At 39.7% G+C, this 23,562-nt stretch overlaps 1 protein-coding gene and 1 non-coding gene across 3 annotated transcripts; both read right to left on the bottom strand.

Moving 5' to 3' along the window:
- Positions 1-1,698: 1,698 nt before the first annotated feature.
- LOC148864947 (1-aminocyclopropane-1-carboxylate oxidase homolog 1-like) lies at positions 1,699-5,658 on the bottom strand. Of its 2 annotated transcripts, XM_088977719.1 has the most exons (6): positions 5,385-5,644; positions 4,897-5,174; positions 3,856-4,484; positions 2,897-3,221; positions 2,545-2,795; positions 1,699-2,387 (listed from the first exon to the last, which is right to left on the bottom strand). In XM_088977719.1, exons 2-6 carry the CDS (start codon positions 4,897-4,899, stop codon positions 2,357-2,359), a joined length of 1,239 nt encoding a protein of 412 aa, XP_088833845.1. In that variant the 5' UTR covers positions 4,900-5,174; positions 5,385-5,644; the 3' UTR covers positions 1,699-2,356. The 2 variants fall into 2 exon arrangements, with proteins under 2 accessions (XP_088833845.1, XP_088833846.1); XM_088977720.1 differs by lacking the exon at positions 1,699-2,387 and having other exon boundaries at positions 2,391-2,795; positions 4,897-5,180; positions 5,385-5,658.
- A 17,378-nt stretch (positions 5,659-23,036) lies between these two features.
- On the bottom strand, positions 23,037-23,127 carry TRNAY-GUA (transfer RNA tyrosine (anticodon GUA)). The gene is given in 2 exon segments: positions 23,037-23,072; positions 23,091-23,127. It is a non-coding gene; the product is annotated as a tRNA-Tyr (tRNA).
- Positions 23,128-23,562: the final 435 nt, after the last annotated feature.

Genomic DNA, 23,562 nt, shown 5'->3' with positions numbered 1-23,562 from the left:
CATTGATCAAAACTTTACAAGAATTAAGTACCGATTCCATGTGGATATGATTCATTCAAGGATTCTCAGTTCTAGTTTACAAGCAAATCCTCATATTGATTCTATGCTTAAATGTCTTAAGCAAAAAGACCTTACAATTACTCAGATGTTAAAGGAGAGTGACTATAAGTGGGACGATACAAAGAAAATGATTCAGTGTGGAAAATATTGATATGAGCATTGGTGCAAAGTAAGTTGACCACCCATTTGTTATCTATTATACTTTGTTTGTTCCTTTATTTATTTATCTTTTTATATAGCTTTTATTATTCATAATGTTAATCTCACAAGGATGTGGGTGGCATGAATGGTTTGGAATTCAAATCGTTTTGAGAACTTGGAGAGATTTATGGCAAAGATAAGACAATTGGCCAATCAGTCGAAACTTTTAGAAGATTTATCCACTATATAGAAGTAGATGAGGCAGAAAATGATGAAACGCATATTAGCCATGACGATGGTGACTTGGGTGATAAGGGCTAATCATCCTCAACCCAACATTTCAACCTCTACAAGACAAGTAGTTCAAAGAAGAAAACTAAAGAAAAGGAAACAAGTAGTTCAACCTCTACAAGCACAAGTAGTTCAATAAGTAAGTTGTTTTTTAGGTTCTTTTAATAGGGGCAAAATTGAAATTTTCATCTAATTCTGATTTTGGCTTCTGGTTGAACCAAACAGCAACAATCGGAATATGATTCTGATTCCTGACGGACCGAAACAGGCACAAAGAATAGGTGAATCCAATTCCAATCTTATCCGTGAACCAAACAAACCCTTAAAACTATCCTTAAGGAGAAGTTACACCAGACATGCCATATTTTTCAATTATCTATACCAATTCTTACTATTAAGCAAAGTTTGGGAATGCTTATTTAAAATGATATGACGGGCCGAGATAGGCTAGAAAGGAAATTAGCACTTATTGAATAAGCACTTAAAGATAAGCCCAAATTTTGGGATTTTTAAATAAGTGCTTATTATGAGAATAAGCACTTATTTTGGAACCCAGATTTCCTACTCACTCTCTACCCGCTGTATATTACAGCCACACATCTCTCAATTCATAAGAGAGATGTGTGGCTGCAATTAACAACGGATAGAGAGTGGGTAGGAAAAGTGAGTAGGAAACCCTGTTCGCTCATTTTGGACTTATTTCCTAAACACAAATAAATACTTATTGGTGTGGTCATGAGTGTTTATTTTTAAGCACTTCCAAAGACTTAATCGTTTGCACCACAATAATTTTTCTCCATTAAAACCATGAAAAAATGAACTTCGTCCAGTGTAGATGGTGTGCCAACTACTAACAGGTTGCCTTGTCTAGAGTAGCCGTTCAATTTCCCCACATATAATCAATTGAAAAAGGTAACGCCACCAAGCTTGGACTGAGCCAAGATCAGCCTTGGACCAGCCTAACTCAACTTGAAGAGGTTTAGGCCCAGGCCCTATCGAAGTCTTTTGAGAAGCTGTCCAACTCCCAATCAGTCGAAAGTAGTTTAGAACCTTTTCTCCAACTCCCAATTAAAAAAAAAAACGCTGTTAACTCCCAATTGACAACCTTCTGTTAAATTTCTAAATACATTTGGTGTAATTAATAAGGGTTAGATCATGTTACTTTATCTATTAACGCATTAAATTTGTAAAGCTATAGGAATCATGTTTGACATCAAACTGCAAAGTTCAATCTGGTTGGAAAATTAACCAACTACAAGATTTGCTGACAAACCCTTCTTGATTTAAAACATTGTTCTGAATTAATCTAAAACCATAGATGATAGACCTGACCCACCATGTCAGACCAAATGAGTCAGGTTAATCAATTACTTCTACCAATCACATCCTAGGCCGGCCACAGCTTCACTAATAAAATAATTCCCTTGTTCCAAATCCAACACCTATTGCATGGGAGTGGATGTGAAGTGTCAATAGCCAGTCAACCATCTGACTAAGGGTCCGTTTGGGAGGATTGAACTGAAGACTTAGTTAAGCTGGTTCAGTCAATTTAGGTTCTCTACATAACTTTTAGGCTGCCCATGTGCAAAACACCTTAAAAAGCTAATAGCCGTTGTGCTCCAGCCCTCCCAAATAGGCACCAAATTAAAGATTAAAAGTTTAAGACCTAAGCTGATTCAGTTGCTTTGAAGTGCTCCAGATGAGCTATTCAAATAAGCTGTGAAGCAGACAGCCCTTCAAATACCGACCAACAGCAAAAAATCTGGGCTGTAGGTGTGAGGCCCCGCCTCGAAAGCCAGAAGTTGATGTGCTTTAGCCCTCTTAGACGGGCACTACAGGTGGATTGGCATCATCCAGCTTTTGTTTAAGGTTCCTCCATGAGCCCGAACATCTTCCTGTAAACCGAAGACCTTCAACTTATGCATTTGAACATGAATTTAAGATTTTCACCAAAAGTTTGCAGCTTTAAGTCTGACCACGAATTGAGCAAAATACTATACTAGTCCAACCATACAGATAAAAGGAGCATATTTATATGATTGTCAAGCTCACAATTTGAAACGTGTCAATGCAGAGTTCCCATCAAGTCCTTTTGCAATGATGTGTTGAGTATACTCTTGGACCGTGATTTCCCTGTAGATGGGTGGATTTTCTTCTGACAACAGCTCCTTGATCGGCCCATACAACTTCCCGGATGCCTGAATTACAGGTGTGGTGAAAAAGCACGCCACTGATACTCTGGGGCCGATGCGGTTTGCGAGTACTCTGTGTTCTACGCTTTTAAATCTATCATTTGAGATAAGCTGCAGGTAGAAACCCAAAACAAATTGTCAATCTGAAACTCTGAACCCGCAAAAGCATCACACTCATTCTAATCTGGGTAGTTATTAGTCATAAAGCTTACCTGTAGAAGATCTCCAATATTGACAATCAAAGCTCCAGGCATCGGCAGAACATCGACCCACTGCTTTTCATGAAGGACTTGGAGGCCACCGATGTTTTTGTCTTGTAGAAGCACAGTAAGGAAATCAATGTCTGCATGCTTACTGGTACCCATCGTCGATTCCGGCTCTGGGCATGGTGGATAGTAGTGGGCCAGCAACGCATGCCCCTCGGCACACCCAATGTCTACCAGGTGTTCTGGCTTAAGTGTCAAAGCCTCAGACAGCAACTCAAACAAGATAATCCCTAATTTTTTCACTTGTTTGGAGTATTCCAGCATTATATCTCTACAATTCAAGAATATACATAAAAGTATACCAAAATTAGTTCTGAAAGATTAACGGCGTTATTATAATTAATAGCCATCTAGGCGACCTTATAATTATCACAAGATGATCTAAAAAAGGAGAGCAAATAGAACCAAGAACATAGAGAAATGAAAATCATGATAAACTTTCTTTTCTATATATGAAGGTTCATTTAGATATCATCTGAAGTGAAGATGCTAAAATGGGCTAGGCCGACTCTGTTAGCCACCCCATCTGAAGTGAGGTGGGTGTCAGGAGAGCCTGATTCCACGGTTTTAGCCCAGGGCTCTTCGAACGAGAGTAGCTTACTTTTCGGAATTAGATGTTCGTTTATCTCCGAGGCAAGATGATCAGAGGATAAGAGTTGTAAGATTCCTGGAAGGCTTGGTCTTGGATCTATTTGTTCTGGTTGTGGCCTATCGTGGGAAGTTTGAGAGATCGTGGTTGTTCTAGAGTCGCTCCGTTTCAGTTGATATAATCAGAAAAAAAAAATAAAAAAAAAAACAAGAATTTCATCCTTGGCTGTATCAAATTATCAATTATATAGGAAGGCTCATTTATCGTTGCTTGATACGTACCAGGTCGTCTATTAATTTTTGTGTTCATGACATACCTACACACAGCAGGCAAATCTTCGGGCTGAGGCGGCTCCGGAGCCATGAAGCAATAGAAACTGTCCCTCCAATTAGCTGCTGGTGATTGATACAAATGATTATTGCTATTATACACCAGTCTGCGCCTCAAATCACGTGTATAGAACTTCTTCTTCACTTCAATGTCCTGTTCGTAGAATCCACGCACCCCTTGAAGCATCTCATCCAAAACATTTACAGGGATCCCATGATTCACCACCTGAAAGAAGCCCCACATCTCTGATGCATTCCGAACTTCCTCGACAATCTCCCTGCGTCGAATATCATCTTCGCCGATGCCATCTAGGTCTATGACCGGAATTGTGAAGTGGGTCTGATTGGAAACTGACCTACCATCATACTCTTCCGGTGGGTGGATGAATATACGAGGAACCTTCACCAGGCCAGAGTCTACTAGTCCTTTTACGCCAGCTTTAGAGTCGTCGAATTCCTTTAATTCTTTCATCCGATCATAATCCGATTTTATCAGTATTCCAGATGAATCTCCGCCATCGCCAGAGACCACCATCCTCTTCAATTTCTTTTCTGAGTTTAGAAGATCTGGACGAGGAGATGGAGGAAGACAATCGCCCTTTGAAAGAAACAGACCCTAGAGATCAAAAGAAAGTTGCTAAAAAGATGAAACAGACAGGCATGGAAGTTCTACCAAACTCACAGCATTGACAGACAATCTCAGGCCAGTATTGTTAAGTAGTCTTTTTGTGTTAGGAAAAATTTGTGAGCAGTATCCTGAATTTTTAGGGGTTGTCTTTCTCTTATCAATTTCCGAACTTTTAAACGTGTCTCTGCAGTATCTTGCAGACTTGGACTTTTAATTTGTGTTTGATAGGTCCCGTTAGTCGCCCGTCAGTCAATAACATCACGTGATGTCAAGTGTGAATAATTTTTTAAAATGGCAAAATTACCCTTTTCTATACTTATTGACCATTTCGCCCATTGTGTTTGAGTGTTAATACAGTCGAAGGGAAAAAGGGAAGGGGAACAAGGACACCGAAGTTCACCATCAGTGATCTCACAGCAAGCTCGCCGTCAACGATCTCCCAAGTTCAAACTCGCCATCAACGATCTCCCAGGTTCAAACTTGCCGTCAACGAACCACTGTTGAAGATCCCCTTTCAGTGTCCACCGTCAACCGTGAGCAACTGTTGAATTTCTCCATTCAGTCTCCACCGTCCACCGTGAGCCACTATTGAAGCTCCTTGGCGACGACGACCGTGATCCCCTGTTCAAGCTCCCCCATCCCCTGTTCTGTCTTCATCGTCCACCATAAAATGCATTGCTATTCCTATCCGAAAATCAAGAAAAAGTGAAGATGTCTAAACCCAAAATAATCTACATCTATCGACTAAACAAGACTAAAGAAGACAAAGAAACCATGGGATTTTTGTATGTCTAACGAATGGTCAACACAAGACAACTGATCTAAAAATCCAACAGAGAATCATAACCAAAGGGGCAAAAAAATATGGTTAAAAAGCGATTTTTTTACCTTCTTCTCCGGCGACGACAAGGGGGTGTTGCCTTTTCTCGCGATGACCACTATGTAGTATCTTCTTCGACGACGGTAAGGTATTGATATTACTTTCTTCCTGTTAAACAACCGTATCAGAGAAAACCCTCTAACAACAAACCGGATTGAATGCCCATTTAATCATCGGCAATGATTTCAAGGTACTAGAAAGTGGCCCCTGGCGTTTATCCGAACAATCACACCGGTGGCAAACACTACAACATCAGAACAAAGACAGCGTTTTGAGTGCAGTGTGTGTCCATCCGATGAATAAACCTTTTTTTTAGATGAGGGCAATAATGTCTTTTTACTAAAAAAATATCTCTCTTAATCGGATTTTCAATTCGCCTTTGACGGTCAATTAACGATTGGGACTGTCAGGCACAAAGTGAACCTGATAGAGACACATTTGGAATTTTTCCATTGTCTTTATCCTTTGGGATTAAGGAGTAATAAAAATTAGTTATAATTCCAATTTATTGATAGATATCATATGTATTTCATAAAGTAGTCGAACCTGATAGAGACACATTTGGAATTTTTCCATTGTCTTTATCGTTAGGGATTAAGGAGTAATAAAAATTAGTAAAAAAGTTCAAAATAAATAATATTAAGTCTGACGTCTAAACATGACCTTTCCTTCTTTTGATTACTCCACTGGCAACTGAGCTCATGTTTGATTCGTGGGAATAGGGGTGTAGAATTTAAATTAGAATGAACTATTCTTTTTGGTTGGACTGAATCCGAATCCCATTTTCATCTTTAGTGGAATGGCATTTCTTTATTTGGAAAAATGATCATTTCTTTTTCTTCTTGAGAATAAAATCTTATTTATGCTGATTTTAATTTTCATTTTTATTCTTATTTAAAATTTTGAATTTGATAAACTATAAAAAAAAATTTCATTCCGCTTCGGTTCCAACTATAATCCAAATCGACCCTGAACGTCCTAACTACGGGCCTGCTGCTCATCACTCTGTAAAATGGTATCTATCCAATCATGAACGTCCTAACTATGTGTACGCAACGCTTGGTTTTGCCCACAGCCCAGATCCGAATATTCACACATCTATGCACACTTGCGTAATATGATTTTGAATCAGTTCACGTAAGCTTAATTTGAATTTTCAACGTAGTAGGAACTAATGAGCAACCCAAAAAACAATTTTTCGGGGTTGACCTAATAGGCTAACACAGTCATCTCTGCTCTCATACTAAGGCGGTGTTCGATTCGGTCCTGATGGAGCGCGACCCGGCCGGTCTTACCTGTCCGCAGCCTTGCTTCTTAACGGGGTAGAAGGGAACTTGAAACGGAGGAGATGGGGAAGCTCCGGGGGGAACCCGGTGTAGAGGCTCCGAAGCTCAAGTTAGAATCCTTCAAAAGCAAGGTAATACCAAATAACGCAAAGTTCGCATACCTCGTTTGTCGGGGGGCAAGGGGCTCTTATAATCACTTCGTGCACTCGTCCCGAGGCCCTTGTCAGGTCGGGTATGATTACCCTTGTGCTTGTCAATTCGGTCGTCGTCCTTTCTACTGAGACAGAACCGTCACTGCCTAACCGTCTTTCTAACTGGAGATGGCGGTGTCAATGGCGGTGGCAGGTGGCCGTTTAGAATGCTGCCGCCAAACGTCAGATCCCAAGTCAGTCAGGCGCGGCGCCCTTCGGCACGGACTTCCTTAGTGTCAGACATGGTACGACTTGTTTGGTTTTGGTGCCCAGAAGGTGATGCGAAGTGCTGAGCGAGGCAGTCTTGAGCTCGGAGGTATCTATAGGGCAAGTCAGTTCGGCGAGGTGTATCCCGAACTGTTACAAGGTGGGTCAGTTCGGCGAAGTGTATCCCGAGCTGTTACAAGGTGGGCCAGTTCGGTGAAGTGTATCCTGAGCTGCTACAAAGTGGGTCAGTTCGGCGAAGTGTATCCCGAGCTGTTACAAAGTGGGTCAGTTCGGCGAAGTGTATCCCGAGCTGTTACAAAGTGGGTCAGTTCGGCGAAGTGTATCCCAAGCTGTTACAAAGTGGGTCAGTTCGGCGAAGTGTATCCCGAGCTGTTACAAGGTGAGTTCGGGCCCCCGATAGGGAGTTCAGTCCGCTCGTGTCCCCTTGTTCCCGCCTAGGCTTGGCCCCTTTTGCCGAGCTATTGTTTCTGCTACGTGTCACGTAATAGAGAGGTCGGGCCAAATCTTCCTTCATCAATTGCCCCCCACTCCTTGCGTCGGGGGTCTTGCCATGGTGCGGGGAGTTTCGCGAGGTAGCAGGTGGATTTGTCCCGTCCTTCGAATCTTCACTGTGCGAGTTGCTTTTGCTAGGGTTCTTTCGGTTTTTCGAGAAGGCTGGAAACGTGCTTACTCAAGAATGCTGGTGGTTGTGACAGCGCGCGTTTTAAATTTCAAACCAATTCGCGCCACTGGGACGTGACAGCGGGTCATTTCAAAAAGGCACGCCACTGCTGTACGTGCGCGGGCGACTGTCAGGGAGACGTGCGGCGCGTCAGTTTCGGAAAGACGCGTGTTGAAGCAACGTCGGTTTCAAAAAGACGTGCATTGATGTTTCGCTTTTTTCGGAAAGACATGCGCCAATCACGTCTCGACCTTAAGGGTCGTGCGGTCAGTAAGAACGTGGGCCGTCGGATCGTCTTCGATTTGCACGTTCGATTCTTGGTTTCTGTAGCTATAAATAGTAAGGGACCCCAATCGATTTGTCACTTCTGCAGTTTGTCTACTGAGTTCGCATCCAACCTTTCAGCTCGCGTCCAAGTCTTTTCCAGCTCGCGTCAAGGCTGGTTATATAGTCTTCACGGTTCTTTGGCTTGTTCTTCAAACTTTCCGATGAGTACTTTCCTGAATCCATCTTTTCCCCAATGTCTAGCTTTGATAGCTCAGACGATTCTTCGAGTAGGGCCGACGTAGGTTCCACCAACCGAGCCGTGTCCCCCGACTGCCTCAGTGATCCTGAGGTGGAGCTTGAGGACTATGAACCAGTAGGCCGAGTCGCTTCGGACAGTTTGGCGTCTACCTCCCGCCGAGGTCGGATGCTAGACAGGTTTGGTCCTTCGACCATGACGCCTGAGGGGCTTCAATCCATACTTATGTCTTACAATCTTCCTGGGGGGTACACATATTTTATTCCTTTGGGTAGCTTTCCTTGGGAACATGGTCTTAACGAGATCGTAATTTTTTGAGAGCAGCTCGCTGCGGGGTTGCGACTTCCTTTCCATCCCCTTCTCGTCGAAGTCATAAACCACTTCGGTGTTACCATTGGCCAACTTCATCCGAACTCTATTCGGAACCTGGTGGGGACAGTTTCCCTTTTTTGCGAGCAGAACTTCCCCTTGGACTTAGAGATATTCTCCTCTATCTTGATGCTCAAGAGACAGGCGGGTTCTCTCCCTGGGGGGAGACGGGCGTATTACCTTTCTCCTCGCCAGGGTTTTAAGCTTCTGCACGATCTTCCTAATAAGGTCCCGGCGTTGAAGCAGGACTACTTCGGCGTGCAAAGTGCACAAGGATGGCCCTTTTAGACCGGGTGGGGTGTGGCCGCTCCCGATTTAGGCGTGACTCTCGATAAAGAGACGGTGAAGGGCCTCCGGCAATGGGCACGACAAGGTTTAAAGTGCCACCACTACTTAACGGAGGCCAAGCTTATTGCAGCCGGCCTGAGTTCGGGTAGGTTTCTAGCTATGCGGTTTTCTTGCTTGCTCTGTTCTTTTCGTTTTTTCTGATGTCGAACTCGTTTCTGCAAGTGTAATGGACGCGGAGAGAACTCGTAGGGGGCGTTTGTTCCAAGGTATGAAGAGGAGGAAGCGGGTCGCCAAGCGAACTCGTACCGAGCTGCCCCTGGATGAGGAGCCCCAAGTTCCAGACCATACGCCGGAGGATCTGCCCAGGGAGCCCGAAGTGACTCCACCGATGCACGAAACTGTCGAGGCGCCTTACGCTGAGACCACTCATATGGGCGCTCCTGCATACTCAAGTGCTCCTGCTCACTCCGGGTCTGTTCATACGCGGGTTGGGCCCTCGGGCTCGGGAGCTCAAGGGGAGTTTAGGAGCATGTTGACGTCGAACTACGCTCTTCAGAAGAGTAGGGACGCTACTTTCCCTGAGGAGGTTGGGGCATGGACCGATCTTCCCTTCAATCAGGTCGCTTGCCGTGCCGTAACACATGCCATGGTGGTAAGTTAGATTCCGTCTTCCTTTTTTATTCTGTTGCTTCTGCTATTTTTTGCTCACTTGTTTCTTTTGGTAGGTGAATTCTTCAATTCATGCCTTGGCGGCCCAAGTGGAGAGGAGCTCGCGACAGGTGCAAGCTGCTGAGGCTGCCGCTCATGTTGCTAAAGAAGCTTTTCATGCCACAGAGGCAAATACCCGGGATGCTGAGGCGGCTGCTTACGCTGCTGAAGAGGCTGCTCGCGTCGCGATGGCCAGGCAGGCGAGGTCTCAGCGTGACGCCGAGGCCATGGGGGTAGTTGTCAAGCATATGGCGGACTTGAAGTTGGATTTGCAGCATCAAGTCGAATATCTTCAAGAGGACATCAGGGAGAGAACATAGTTTTTTTTCCCAAGGCATTGAAGACGCCAAGAAGAAGGCAGTTGAGGACTACATTGCCTCTCCGCGTTTTGACGATCTGATGGTGGATTCTTACAGGAGGGGGTTCAAGTTGAGCTGGTGGATGATCCGGAATACGTACCCCGACCTCAATGTAAATGCTATATCCACTTCGCGTATAACTCAGGAGATGGCCAATGCTGCCGATGGCGAACCGGACTCTAAAGGAGAGGCAGGGCCTTCAGGTGTTGTTGAAGTGCCTTCTGATGGCGAAGAGGTGGCTCCGGGCATGTAATTTTTTAATTTTTTTTTTTTGTAAGTCCTTTCTGATGGCCACTGTACTCATGTTTCTTGCAATGGAATAAACAGTCTTTTTGCCCGTGTTCTTTTTTCCCCAAACTGATTCTTTGTCGGTCACTTTGTCCGGGTTATTATACTTCCACGACCTGTTCTGCCGCGAACTGGTTTTTTGCCGAGCTGATAATATGCTTGACTTTTTTGCGTGTTTGCGCCGAGGTTTCTCTTGGCTTGCATCGTGGCACATAGGACCTGATTTCGTCCACTTTGCTTGGTGGTTTATAAGTAGTACCGCCTTAAGTTCACGATGTTCCACGCTCGAGGTACTTGTTTGCCTTCCAAGGTTTCGAGTTCGTATGCCCCCCCCCGAGCGCTCTTTTTACTTTATAGGGCCCTTCCCAGTTAGGTCCGAGCTTGCCCACGCCGGGTTCGGGCCCCCGGTAGGGAGTTCAATCCACTCGTGTCCCCTTGTTCCCGCCTAGGTTTGACCCCTTTTGCCGAACTGTTATTTCTGCCACGTATCACGTAATAAAGAGGTCGGGTCAAATCTTCCTTCATCAGGTCCCGTACACGTCCACGGGATAAACACCCGTTCTGCTGAGTGTGGATGGGACCGGTCCATGTCCGTCCACACTCCAATTTTTCATTTGACACTTTGGCTTCTTACGTTTGGAGAAGGCCTTTCATAAACAAGAAACCCATTTGGAGTGCTAATATTCAGCTCTTATTGGGCTTCTTGCTTATTGGAAGCCAGAGCCTAAAAGCACTAAAAAAATCCCGAATGGACATTTGGTAAAAGAGAGGCAAAAAAAAAAATTTCACTCCAAAAAGCCTGCTTAAAAAAGTAACCCAAAAATTTATCTTGAACCCTTTCTCGATTTCTCCTATTGAATCAAATGAGTTTGAAAATATATTGTAATTAACAAGGAATTGGCAAGGAAAAAATGAAGTTATTTTTTCAGTGAGAACAGAAAAACATATTAAAAATTTGTTTTGTACATTCTCTTTTGTAAATAAATTTTCTTTATCTCTAATGTGTTGATCTGCTATTCCCAAACTCTAATGCTTAAAATTTGTTTACAAATTTGGGTTGTCATGTCACAGGTTATTCAATATCATTATTCATTTAATATTGTACCCACTGGTCATACTGGTGCGATAAAGTTCGGAAGTTGACGATTTTAATTTTTAAATACTAGACTAGATCATCAAGTCATGACTCAATGTTTTATAAATATTAAAAATATATATATAATATATTATATTGTAAATAAAGAATAATATAAACAAAATCGATACCTTCAGTTTTTTAGAAATATCGAATCAATTAATTCAGTTAATGGAATTTTCAAATTGGTTTTTCGATTTTTTGATTGGCACCCCTACCTTGAATGTTGTGACTAAAACTATCAACCTAGGGCCCGAAACTCTTAGGTAATGTCCTCAGACATGGACATGAACACAATTGTTTTGATAATTGGATTATACAGTCTGACCGTCTGAGATCATCAACTTGTTTGAATATCAAATGCATGAAACAGTGAAAAAGAATAAATACTTTGAAATTATGTTTTAAAGTTTTTATTTTTATTTCTTTTAAGGCAAGAGGTCCCTCAATAGAAAGAAAGAGACCAAATTCATTATCAAATCTGCTTGGAATTACAATCTTTCAATAAAGTTTGAAATAAAGGAAGGGGATGAAGACAAAGTAAAAACATGATTAAAGTTAACAGCTTACTTGGCCAACAAGTGGGCCGCCTTGTTACTGGTGCATGGGGCCCAACTAACCGAGAAATAAGGGATTTGCAGCATGAGAGGAATTTGCAATTAGTAATAACAGTCCTGATTCTCCACGGAAGTACAGAATCAGCTTCCAACAAACTCAATATGATCGATTGAGAATCACCCTCTACATAAACTGAATATCACCAGTAGATGAATTTAGAGCTCCATCAAAATTCAACTTCAGATTCAGAGAAGAGGAAGGTGGCTTGATCCAACCAATTTGAGTTTGTGAATGAATTTCAGATGATTGAGTTAAAGTCCATAATTGAATATTTGAAATCAGTTCAGTCATCTTAGATTGAGCCACCACTAGTACAACCAAAGGATTAAAAGAGGTATGCTCAAATACCACCTTGCATCGATTTTTCCAAATATTCCGCATAATGATGGCACCCTGTGCGAAAATAGATAAGTGAGATTCCGCCAAAGGGTCATCAAGTTGAAACCACAGAAGAAGCCAATCGCAGCAAGTTGCTCTACTTTATATTTTGGGGTGGTCTGCCACTTCAGTCCAGCCGTTTGTGTCAGTTATATGACACATGTGACTCTGTGCGATTTAAAGCACTTTGAAATCTCAAAATTATAAACATTGTTCACTATCTTCTTTCTCGAAACAGAATCAGAGCAGTCATTGACATACTCCTGCTGCCAAAAAAAGATGGTCACTATACCTTGAAGGATGATGTTAGATACAAAACTTCAAATCATTCAACTATGGCAACTGAATGAGTGATAGAGAAAGCTTTTGATATGTACATTTTGGGCCCACTATGAAATGGAATTGAATAACAAAATTTGGGCCCAATAAAGATTTGGATGGGACCCAATGTGAAGTATAATTAAAAAATGGGCCCCCTAATGCATTTTCACAAAAAGAATTGAGTGGAGAGTTGCCATTTAATCCAAACCTTAGAGTGTATTGGGCAGGGCCCACTATAAGTCAAATTGAATAAGAGCAATGAATATCTAATATACAAAGGCTTGAATTTTGAGTCAAAGCCCACCATTAATGGCAATTAGAAATATTTTCTTAAACAGATCTCAAATCCATTAGAAAAATTTTTTCTAATCAATTTTAGTGGAGCCCAATTGATTGACAACCATTAACAATTTGGTTAAAGGAAAAATTTTGTTGGTTGATTTAAGGAGGATTATCTTAATTCAACTAATGGATTTCCTTCCTTATGTGGACCTTAATTTCTTGACAAGTGACAAACCTCTTCCAATCAACCTTATTTATACAAAGATCACCAATTTGGTAATTGAAGATCTCAAACCAGCAAGCCTACACAATAATACAATTCTTAATTGAGAGAATCCCATTTAAAAAGGAATTCACACTATAGGATTTTTCAAAAGTTGTATGAACCCAATCCCTTTTTGCCAAGTGGCACTTGCCTTTAAATAGGAGGGGGACAAATCCAATCCCTTTCCTTATAAGCTTTTAAATAAGATCATGAATCAATCCTTAAATATTAAATCATCAAGATTGTGGGTCCCTCCAAATTAAATGCATGGTTCAGATCTGAATGAAGAATTGGGTGGGCTTTTCACTATAAAAGGGGATGGGGGTTTTCTAGTTCGGATGGTCTTTCTCCCAATCGGTTCCCCCCTCTTCAACCACCAATTTCGTCTCCTATCACTTCCATTTGTCTTCGGCCACTTCTGTTGCTTTTGAAAAAAAAAGGAGAGGAAACGGACTGTACTAAGATCAAGGAAGAAAGAAGAAAGACGCCAATTCTTTAATTGTCGAAGCATCGAAATTGCTACAATTTCATATCACATCAATCCGTAAAATTCCGATCTTCAAATTTCCGTAATCCGAAAGGCTTCTATTAATTCTACAAGCAAGGACATTGCTTTCAGCTGTTCACGTTCTAATCATTGATTGAGCGTGAGTAAATTTTCATTCATATAAGGCATTGCTTGCTTCTCATAATTGCAAGTTCTATCTGCGGTTAAGGATTTCATCCAAGACAAGAGAATCAGAGAGTTTTCTTTGCCAAGAAAAAAGAGAGTTTGTATTCCACTTAAATTTCTACAAAAAAGAATTAAATTAAATTTCTTTGAATTTATCCGCATTAATTTTTGTGCTCCAAATTTAGCACAAATTTTGTGTCGACAAAACCACGATTAAGAGTAAAGTGGGGAGAGAGAGAGAGAGAGGAGTTTTGTTAATAATATCAGTTAATGAAGTTGAACAAAAGCGGCACTTCATGGAAATTTATAATTCAGGTACTAAAATGAGACTATCGCTTAGTACAAGGTTCTAATCTGCTCATGACATCAAAAGGCAGTTTGATAATTTTACTACCCACTATAACGTTAATTAATGAAGTTGAGCAAAAGTGGCACTTCATGAAAATTTAAAATTCAGGTAATAAAATGAGACTATCTAATAAGAAAGTATGGTAATACGAAGGTGTATAATATCCTCTATAATTAGAAGTGTATAATATCCTCTATAATTAGAAGACCTAAATTATAGAGGTGACCGTTACTAGACTTACTATTTTTTCTACTTACTACTTTTTTGCTTTGTAACTTGTATAATATACTGTAGCCGATGTCCCTTTGGCATACAAGTTTACGAGAATAATTTTTCTCCCATTGGAATTCTTTTCCTTCTCTGAATTCTGCAATTTCGATTATCATCTTCTTCATGGTTTTATCATGGTAAAAGAGTCGTGGTGATTTTCACCACTGATTCGTTCAGAGGGCATGTGCCCATCAAAGAAGACGAGTTGTATGACTTGTAGCAGTGATGTTCGGTGTGTGCCGAACCACTTATTCAACCCAACGATTTTTGAGCAATTTCCTATCTGAAGCAATGACTGGTAGCAACCCATCCACCTCCTTCAAGATCCCATCGATCAGTGATCCCACGTCTATGTATTATCTGAGCTCCTCTAACAGTCCAGGTATGCTTCTGAGCCAAATCATTCTTAATTGAGAAAATTATCATGTTTGGGAAAAGGCCTTTCAAAGAGCTCTAAAATCTAAAAACAAATTGAGTTTCATTGATGGGATTCTGGAGACAACTAAGGTTGATGACATTGATAAGAATACCTGGGATAAATGCAATGCTATGGTTGTTTCATGGATTTTTAATAGTGTTGACAAAAGCATACAAAATACTATAATTTCTTTTGATGATGGTAGAAAGTTGTGGACTGAACTCCAACAGAGATATCATCAAGGGTTTGGTCCCCGAATATATCAATTGAAAGGGGAATTAAATGAATTCAGGCAAGGGTCAATAAGTGTCACAGATTACTATACTAAACTAAAAGGAATATGGGAACAGTTAGACCAGTATACTAAAACCGACACTTGTGTGTGCAGATCGACGTGTAAAATGTTGATCAATTTACTGGAAGAAAGGGAAAATGAAAAGATCTATAAATTTTTTTATGGGCCTCAATGATCGATATGGTACTGTCATATCAAATATTATAAGCATGGACCCATTGCCTTCACTCACTCATTGTTTTTCTATGATATCAAAAGAAGAATTGCAATTGAAAGCGAGGTAGTGCGAAGATCCAAGGATACAAGTTGTTGCCTTTGTAGGCCGACGAAAATTAGATCAAAGGAGTCAGATAGGAGAAGGGCGAGACTCTGCTGATCCACCCGTAGTATGTGCTCACTACAAGAGACCTGGACATGACAAGTGCCATTGTTTTGAAATCATTGGGTACCCGGAACACTGGAAAAATCGAAATGGAAGTAAAGCAGGTCGTGGTCGAGGACGAGGCAATGGAAATCACGAAGGCAAAGGAGCAGCGGCCAATGCCATTCAAGGTCGAGCAAGTGTTGTCACTGAAGAAATGGAAGCGTCGAACAACATTGTACATATGTCGTCTCTCACACAAGCTCAAATAGATCGTTTAATGTCTTTGTTAGGTACAGGTGATTCAGAAAACATGATCCATGATGCACTGTCTGGTAAAAATTTTTCCTTGGTCCGCTTATCGAATTTGATTATTGATAGTGGTGCGTCACACCATGTTTCTAATAATCTTAAGGCCTTTGAGAATGTTCAAGAGGCTGGAAGGGATGAAAGAGTTGTCATCCCGAATGGAGATTCTTTGAAAGTAAATAAAATAGGGGATATCATGATTGACAAACATATCAAATTGAAAGATGTTCTTTATGTTCCAGATTTTAAATGTAATTTGATATCACCAAGAAAGTTAAGTGAAGATTTGGGTTGTGCTATTACTTATTATTTGAATGTTTGTGTAATACAGGACCCCACCTAGCAGACACTGATTGGACTGGGTGATCTCAATGATGGCTTATACTATTTGTGAAACACACATGTTTCTCATGCAATGGCCGCTAAGAAGAATACGGAGAAGCTGTGCCACAAACATCTAGGACATCTTTCTGACAAAAATTTATCCTATTTATCTGGAGTGTGGTTTCAACCATAATAAAAATTGTGTTGAGTGTTGTGATATATGTCATCGTGCGAAGCATACACGAATTTCATTTCCTTTAAAAGACAATAAAGCTTCACGTGCTTTTGAATTAATACATTGCGACCTATGGGGTCAGTATCATACTCCATCTCTCTCAGGAGCCCATTATTTCTTAATCATCATGGATGATTTTACACGTACTACGAGGGTGTATCTTTTGCATGATAAATCAGAAACTCAAAAGGTTTTCATGTCCTTTTGTGTATGGTTAGGAGACAATTTGGGGTTGACATCAAGATGGTTCGTAGTAACAATGGGACAGAATTCTTAGGGACTCTCAACGAATTTTTTCTCAGCCAGGGAATCATTCATCAAACCTCTTGTGTTGGGACATCGCAACAAAATGGGAGAGTAGAAAGGAAGCACCAATATATCTTCAATGTGGCAAGAGCATTACGTTTCCAAGCCAATCTGCCCTTGAAATTTCGGGGAGAGTGTATTATGGAAGTTGCTCATCTGATTAACTACACTCCAAGCAGTGTACAAGGAGGCCACACACCATTTGAAGTGTTGTTTGGGAAAACACCCAATTATTCTCACATTAAAGTTTTTGGGTGCCTTGCGTATGCCAAAAGGCAAGGCATTGGAAATGATAAGTTTGGAGAACATGCCAAGAAGTGTATTTTCATTGGATTCCCGTATGGGAAGAAAGGATGGAAAATGTATAATTTGGAAAAAGGAGATATCTTTACATCCCGAGATGTACACTTTTATGATGAAGTCTTTCCTTTTAGCAATAATGAGGTGCTTGGAGGAGAACGACTCCCAAGTGAGGGGGAGCATGTGGTTGTGGAAGATGAAATGGGCACAAATGAAGAAGGCATCCACACAGCTGATAAGGAAACAAATTCAGAAAAACAACAATGAACAAGTGCATTTGACCAAGCTGCAGTGAACACACCACAAAAAAATAAAAATAAACAATATGTTCTGTGACTGGAGCGACCTCAACGGGGAAGAAAATTGCCTGGGTATTTAAGAGACTATGTGTGTGGCGCATTATTACCACCATCCAACATGAACTAAATTCAAAAAGGGGGCGCAGGTAAGGCCCATTCCTAACACACTACATTTGCTTTAGTAAGTTTAGTCCAACTCATAAAACTTTCTTAGCGGCCATCGATTCTCATGATGAGCCAACCATTTATGCACAGGCAGTCAAAGATGAACGATGGATTAAGGCAATGGACAAAGAGATTAAGGCCTTGGAAGAAAATAAAACATGGAAAATTCTGAGTTTGCCCCTAGGAAAGAAAGTGATCGGATGCAAATGGGTCTACTGGGAGAATTGAACGTTTCAAGGCCAGATTAGTCGTGCAAGGCTTCATTCAAAAATGGGGAGAGGATTATACAGAGACTTCCGCTCCAGTAACAAAGCATGTATCTGTTCGTGTCTTTTTAGCAGTGGTAGTAATAAAAAGATGGGAACTTCATCAAATGGACGTAAATAATGTGTTTCTGCATGGTGACCTCAAAGAAGAAATTTACATGAAACTTCCACCAGGCTTCAGTTCTGAAAAATCAAATGCAGTATGCAGGTTACAAAAGTCTCTATACAGCCTAAAACAGGCCTCTAGAAACTAGTTTGCAAAGTTGGTAGCATCCTTGTGTGAGTATGGTTTCAAGCATTCCACTATGGAAAGTACCATTTTCATATACAAAAAAGGGAAACATCTTTCTTGGTATCTTGGTGTACGTTGATGATATTATACTAGCTGGGAACAATTCAAAAACGTGTGCAGAATTCAAGGTGTATCTCAATAGTTGTTTCAAGATAAAGGACTTAGGAAATTTAAAATACTTCCTTGTAATAGAAGTAGTTCGGTTTACTATTGGTTTGTTTTTTAATCAACGCAAGTTTGTTTTGGACATTTTGAAAGAAACAGGATTGATTGGATGCAAACCCGTAGACACCCCAATTGAACAAAATCATCATTTGGGGTACGCTAATGGGAGTTTTCATTTTAATCCAAATCAGTACCGAAGATTGGTAGGACGACTGTTATACTTAACAATCACGAGGCTCGACATCACTTATGTTGTGCATGTGCTTAGCCAATTCGACCAGCAACCCCGAGATGAGCATTGGAACGGCCTAGTACGCGTTCTGAGATATCTCAAAGGATGTCTAGGGCAAGGTATACTACTAAATGGTGAGAATGATATGGTATTGCGAGGATACTGCGATGCAAATTGGGCAAGTTGTCCTTTGACCAAAAAATCAGTGATCAGTTTGTACTTCCAGCTTGGTTTTTCCCCTATACTTTGGAGGAGTAAGAAACAACCCACTGTGTCTAGATCATCGGCAGAAGCGGAATATAGAGCCATGGCCATGGCTACCAGTGAAATGATCTAGTTGCGGAGATTATTAAGTGAATTATTAATACCGCAATTAGGAGCCACTAGTCTTTTCTGCGACAACAATGCGGCCTTACACATTGCAAGCAATCTTGTTTTCCATGAGAGGACTAAACATATTGAAGCGGATTGCCATTTTGTACGTGAGAAGTTGTTTTCTAGGGAAATCTTATCGCATTATCTTCCATCACATTTACAGTAAGCACCAATTTTGACTATTTTCTTCACTAAAGGTCTTGGCAAGCGCTAATTTCAATTTCTTCTTTGCAAGTTGGGCATTTCAGATCCTCATGCTCCAATTTGAGGGGGAGTAATAAAAAAGTATGCTAATAGGAAGGTGTATAATATCCTCTATAATTAGAAGTCCTAAATTATAGAGGTGACCGTTACTAGACTTACTATTTTTCCTACTTATTATTTTTTTTTGCTTTGTAACTTGTATATATATACTGTAGCCGACGTCCCTTTGACATTCAAGTTTATGAAATAATTTTTCTCCCATTGGAATTCTTCTCCTTCTCTGAATTTTGTGATTTCGGTTATCATCTTCTTCATGGTTTTATCACTATCTCTAAGTACAAAGTACTAATCTGCAAGTTACCTTAAGGGGGCATTCTTTTTTTCTTCTTTTTCTTTTTTTTTTTTTTTTTTGAGAGGGGAGAAAGTTGGTCAATGGGATTTTAATTCCCATGTTCTTTTATCAAATTTATGTAGGGACCAGGGAAAGTTTATTTTCCAGGTAAATGATACCCATCTCCTAGGTGGGTGAATAACTTTCCCACCTGGGGGGGCAGTTGCCAACACTTGAATGGGACAAAAATGCCCCTTTTAATAATGGATTTTTATGGCTAAAATGATCATTATTTTATTTACATGAGAAATAAAAGAACATGGGTAAATGCACTTACCCGTGTAAGTCTTTCTTGGCCCCCTGGTAAATAACTTAACAAAAAACTAACGGGCCTAAGGGAGTGTTCTTTTTTTGGACTTTTAGAGAGGGGAAAGTTGGTCAATAGGATTTTGATTCCCATTGACCAAGAAACCCATGTTATTTTTCCAGATTTATGTGGGTAAGTGATACCCATCTCCTAGGTGGGTAAATGACTTTCCCACCTTGGGGGAGTTGCCAACACTTGAATGGAACAAAAAATACCCCTTTTAATAATGGATTTTTATGGCTCAATGGTCATTATCTTATTTACATGGAAAATAAAAGAACATGGGTAAATACACTTACGCGGGTAAGCAACTTACCGAAAAGCTCATTGATCTAAGTAATACACATTTGACCAAATCAACGTTTCTAACTATAGTAAAAGGTAAAATAAAATGATGAGAGAAGATACTCCACTTGACCTTATCTACAAGATTAAGAAAGGTAACATTTCTAATGGCCTGTTTGGTTTGCGGGAATAGGGATCCAGAATCGGAATTGGAATGGTCCATTCCAATTCTAACTGTTTGGTTAGGAGGAATTAGAATCTCATTCCCATTCCAAGTGGAATGGAATTCCCCCATATGAGGGAATGACCATTCCCTCCCTCTCCCCTGTGTATGAGAATCCACTCCAACCAATTCTGATTCTAGACTGAACCACATAGATGAAGGGAATAGACCATTCCGATTCTGAAGAATTCTGATTTGAACTGTGAACCAAATGGACCCTAAGAATTGAATAGCCTAAAAACCATGCATCTCCGTTATTAATTTTAATGGTCCAACCATTGAATTTGGTCTGACTCAAATAACAATGGTAAAGGTTTACCTGAATAACCTCACGCATGTTTACATATGATACCATCATTTTAAAAATATTTACGCACTACATGAAAGTTAGTTATACTTTGGGTACATTCATTTTTGGGATTTTGAGATGGAAAAGTTTGTCAAACCAAGAAACCCATGTTCTTTTTTCATATTTATGTGGGGACTAGGGAAAGTTTATTTTCCTAAGTATCACTTACCCATCTTCAAGGTGGGTAAATTAACTTCCCATCTTGGGAAGTTGCCAACATTTGGGCGGGACAAAAATGTCCATTTTGATCATGGAATTTTTATGGTTAAAATGTTCATTATTTTATTTACTTGGAAAATAAAAGAACATGAGTAACTACACTTACCCAGGTAAGTAACTTACCAAAAAGCAATGGGACTTTTATGGTAAAATTTTTGTCTTTTTTGGTTCCATTATAAAAGTCAGTTTGAATGATCTATGTTTATTAAGGGGGTGTTTTCCGATGTGAATTGTTTTCTTGTGATAAATGCAAAATATAAAACAAAAACTGGTTTGGAAACAATTTGTTTCTTAGGCCTCATTCGTTTACACTTCTCTACAAAAGAATGTAGGCAAATTGGTCAACATTTTACATTGACCAATTCCCCCCCCCCCCCCACTCCTCACAATTAGTAATAAACAAATGGTCCTTTAAGGCTCTGTTCTACTCTTGATTTGGATTTGACTTTGTCTTATTTGTTTGTTAAGAAGTAAAGTAGGAAATAAAATGAAGCGGTCCATAGTTCAAATAAAAGAGAATGAAGATAAGAGGGTTATTTGTTTTGGAGTGTGAGATGTGGTCTCCACTTTATATGAGAGAAAATTAAGATAGGAGAAAAGTTGTGAAAATTTTGTATCAGTTTTTAAGATGCAAAGCTCACACTACCAATAAGTACAAATTTTGAATCAGGTAAGAGTGTAAATCATATTTCCAAACAAATAAGTCCAAAACTGAACCGCATGCAACATTTGTATTTAGCTTAAATTTACTGAAAACAAGAAAAACCTAAAACAAAATCACACAAAATACATTCTCGAGTTTCTAGTTTAGAGAACATGTTTTCATATGGTTATTTAATATCATGTTCCATAAATATAACTTAAATTCTATACTACAAATTTTGCTTTTACTTCAAAAACCATTGTTTTGATTATTGGTAGCAAGTTGGACCGAGTTAGCCCAAACCTAACCCCCAGAAGTTGGGTTGGGTTGGATTGTATTAATGATCAGGTTTGGGTTAGGATTGAATTTATCCAATCCAACTTCACTTCAGGTCGGGTTAGGGTTAACCCTTTCGGTAACCTGAACCCAACTCTAGTATTGCAATTGTACATATGGTATTATAGCCCTGTTACATAAAATCATGTCGATTTGTCTTAACCCATAAGTCCTAACCCTAATGACAAGTTGTCATTAAATATTTTCATTTCATAAGTTCATGTTTTATTGATTAATTTCATGATTTCAGATTTTAAATAGATCTACTATAATACATGATAGACACTAATCATTTGAATTATTCCTTTTTTAACTTTGTTCTAGAAAAATAATAAAAAACATCAAACAAGTAAATACTTTTTTTCAAAAAAAAAAAAACAGCTCAAGAAATTTCATTGCCATACAAAAAAAAAAAAAAAAAAAAAAAGATTTACATCATTTGTGTTTTCTCCCCTTGCACTCATCAACTTCCCTTAAATCACCAAACAAGTAATTACCAATAAAAAAATATATATGGTTCATGGTTGTAAAAGTTCAATGTTGGTCTCTTACTCAAAGATTAAGAGAACTTGGAAATTTTATGAGATTTTAAGAAGATGAATGAAAGATTGGGTTGGGTTAGGGTTGAGGGATTTTAGAAGATTTCAGAAACATCTAAGCTTGTAAAAGTTCAATATACGTATTTGATTGCAGTTGCACTAGAGTGTAGATTCCATTTTCTTGTTCCTTCATATTTGACCTCTTAGCTTGTTTACCTCTAAGAAGTAAAATGGTGTAGTTTCACCTTATATGCAAGAAAAATGGAGGTAGAGAAATAGTTATTTCTTTGGGAGTACTAGTGATGTAGGGAGCAAGATTATGTAGCCCTCAACAGAGGTAGGATGAAGGTGGACAAATTTTGCATCAATTTTGTAGATGCAAGATTGAATCAAATGAGACAAAATGTACAAACTTTGTAACATATAAAGGTGCAAATCATAGTTATAAACAAAGTAGATTAAAAAATGGAGTGGGTGAAAATTTTGTATTTGGTTCAGATTTATACCATAACCAATCTCAACTTTATTATTTTTTGAAATAAAACCAACTTGTTTTATACTTCAAAACAAAAATGGTCCAAGATTTCTGCAAGGTTTTTCAAAAAAGCACAATAGTTTCAATTGAAAAAATCCGACCTGCCGGATTCGAACCAGCGACCTAAGGATGGCTGAAGGCTTTTCCAACTACAGTCCTCCGCTCTACCAACTGAGCTAAGGTCGGATTCTGTGATCTATTATTGTTTTCAAATTATATTAGATAAATAATAGTTTCCACGGATCAAAGCAGGATTCTTTGTGTGTTCACTAATTTTCAAATAAAATAACACTCGATCCATTCACATCAAAATGCCAAATAGTCGTCTAATTAACATTGCACAAATTTGACAATTTATGTATGCATGAATATGCCTTTCGGGATTTAGGTGGGGATTGATTTGGACTTTGGATCTCAACCCACTTCCGTTCATAATTAAAGCAGAATCTGAACTGGACCAAGTCTTGTTTCTTGAACAACAATATTCAATAAATCAGGGTCCGAATGCTAGGTAGTAGCAGAATTTAGTTGGGCTCTCAACTCATGAGCTGCATCACAGTGATTCACAAGCTAACCCCCAAAAAGAGAATATCTCTTGTTTTGTATTAAAATGTTCGATTA

The sequence above is a fragment of the Nelumbo lutea genome, chromosome 3 (genome assembly GCF_056320005.1).
Source record: "Nelumbo lutea isolate HS-2025 chromosome 3, American lotus-T2T, whole genome shotgun sequence".
Taxonomy (NCBI): Eukaryota; Viridiplantae; Streptophyta; class Magnoliopsida; order Proteales; family Nelumbonaceae; genus Nelumbo; species Nelumbo lutea.
Note: the sequence above shows the minus strand (reverse complement) of the source record. Positions and strands in the feature narration are given on the sequence as shown.

Excerpts from the sequence above, each read along its gene's own strand:
- LOC148864947 (XM_088977719.1), bottom strand. Across the intron at positions 2,796-2,896 it reads ATATTGGAGATCTTCTACAG|CTTATCTCAAATGATAGATT; the intron begins GTAAGCTTTATG and ends TTCTACCTGCAG. Across the intron at positions 2,388-2,544 it reads GCATTGACACGTTTCAAATT|GAAGATGTTCGGGCTCATGG; the intron begins GTGAGCTTGACA and ends TTCGGTTTACAG.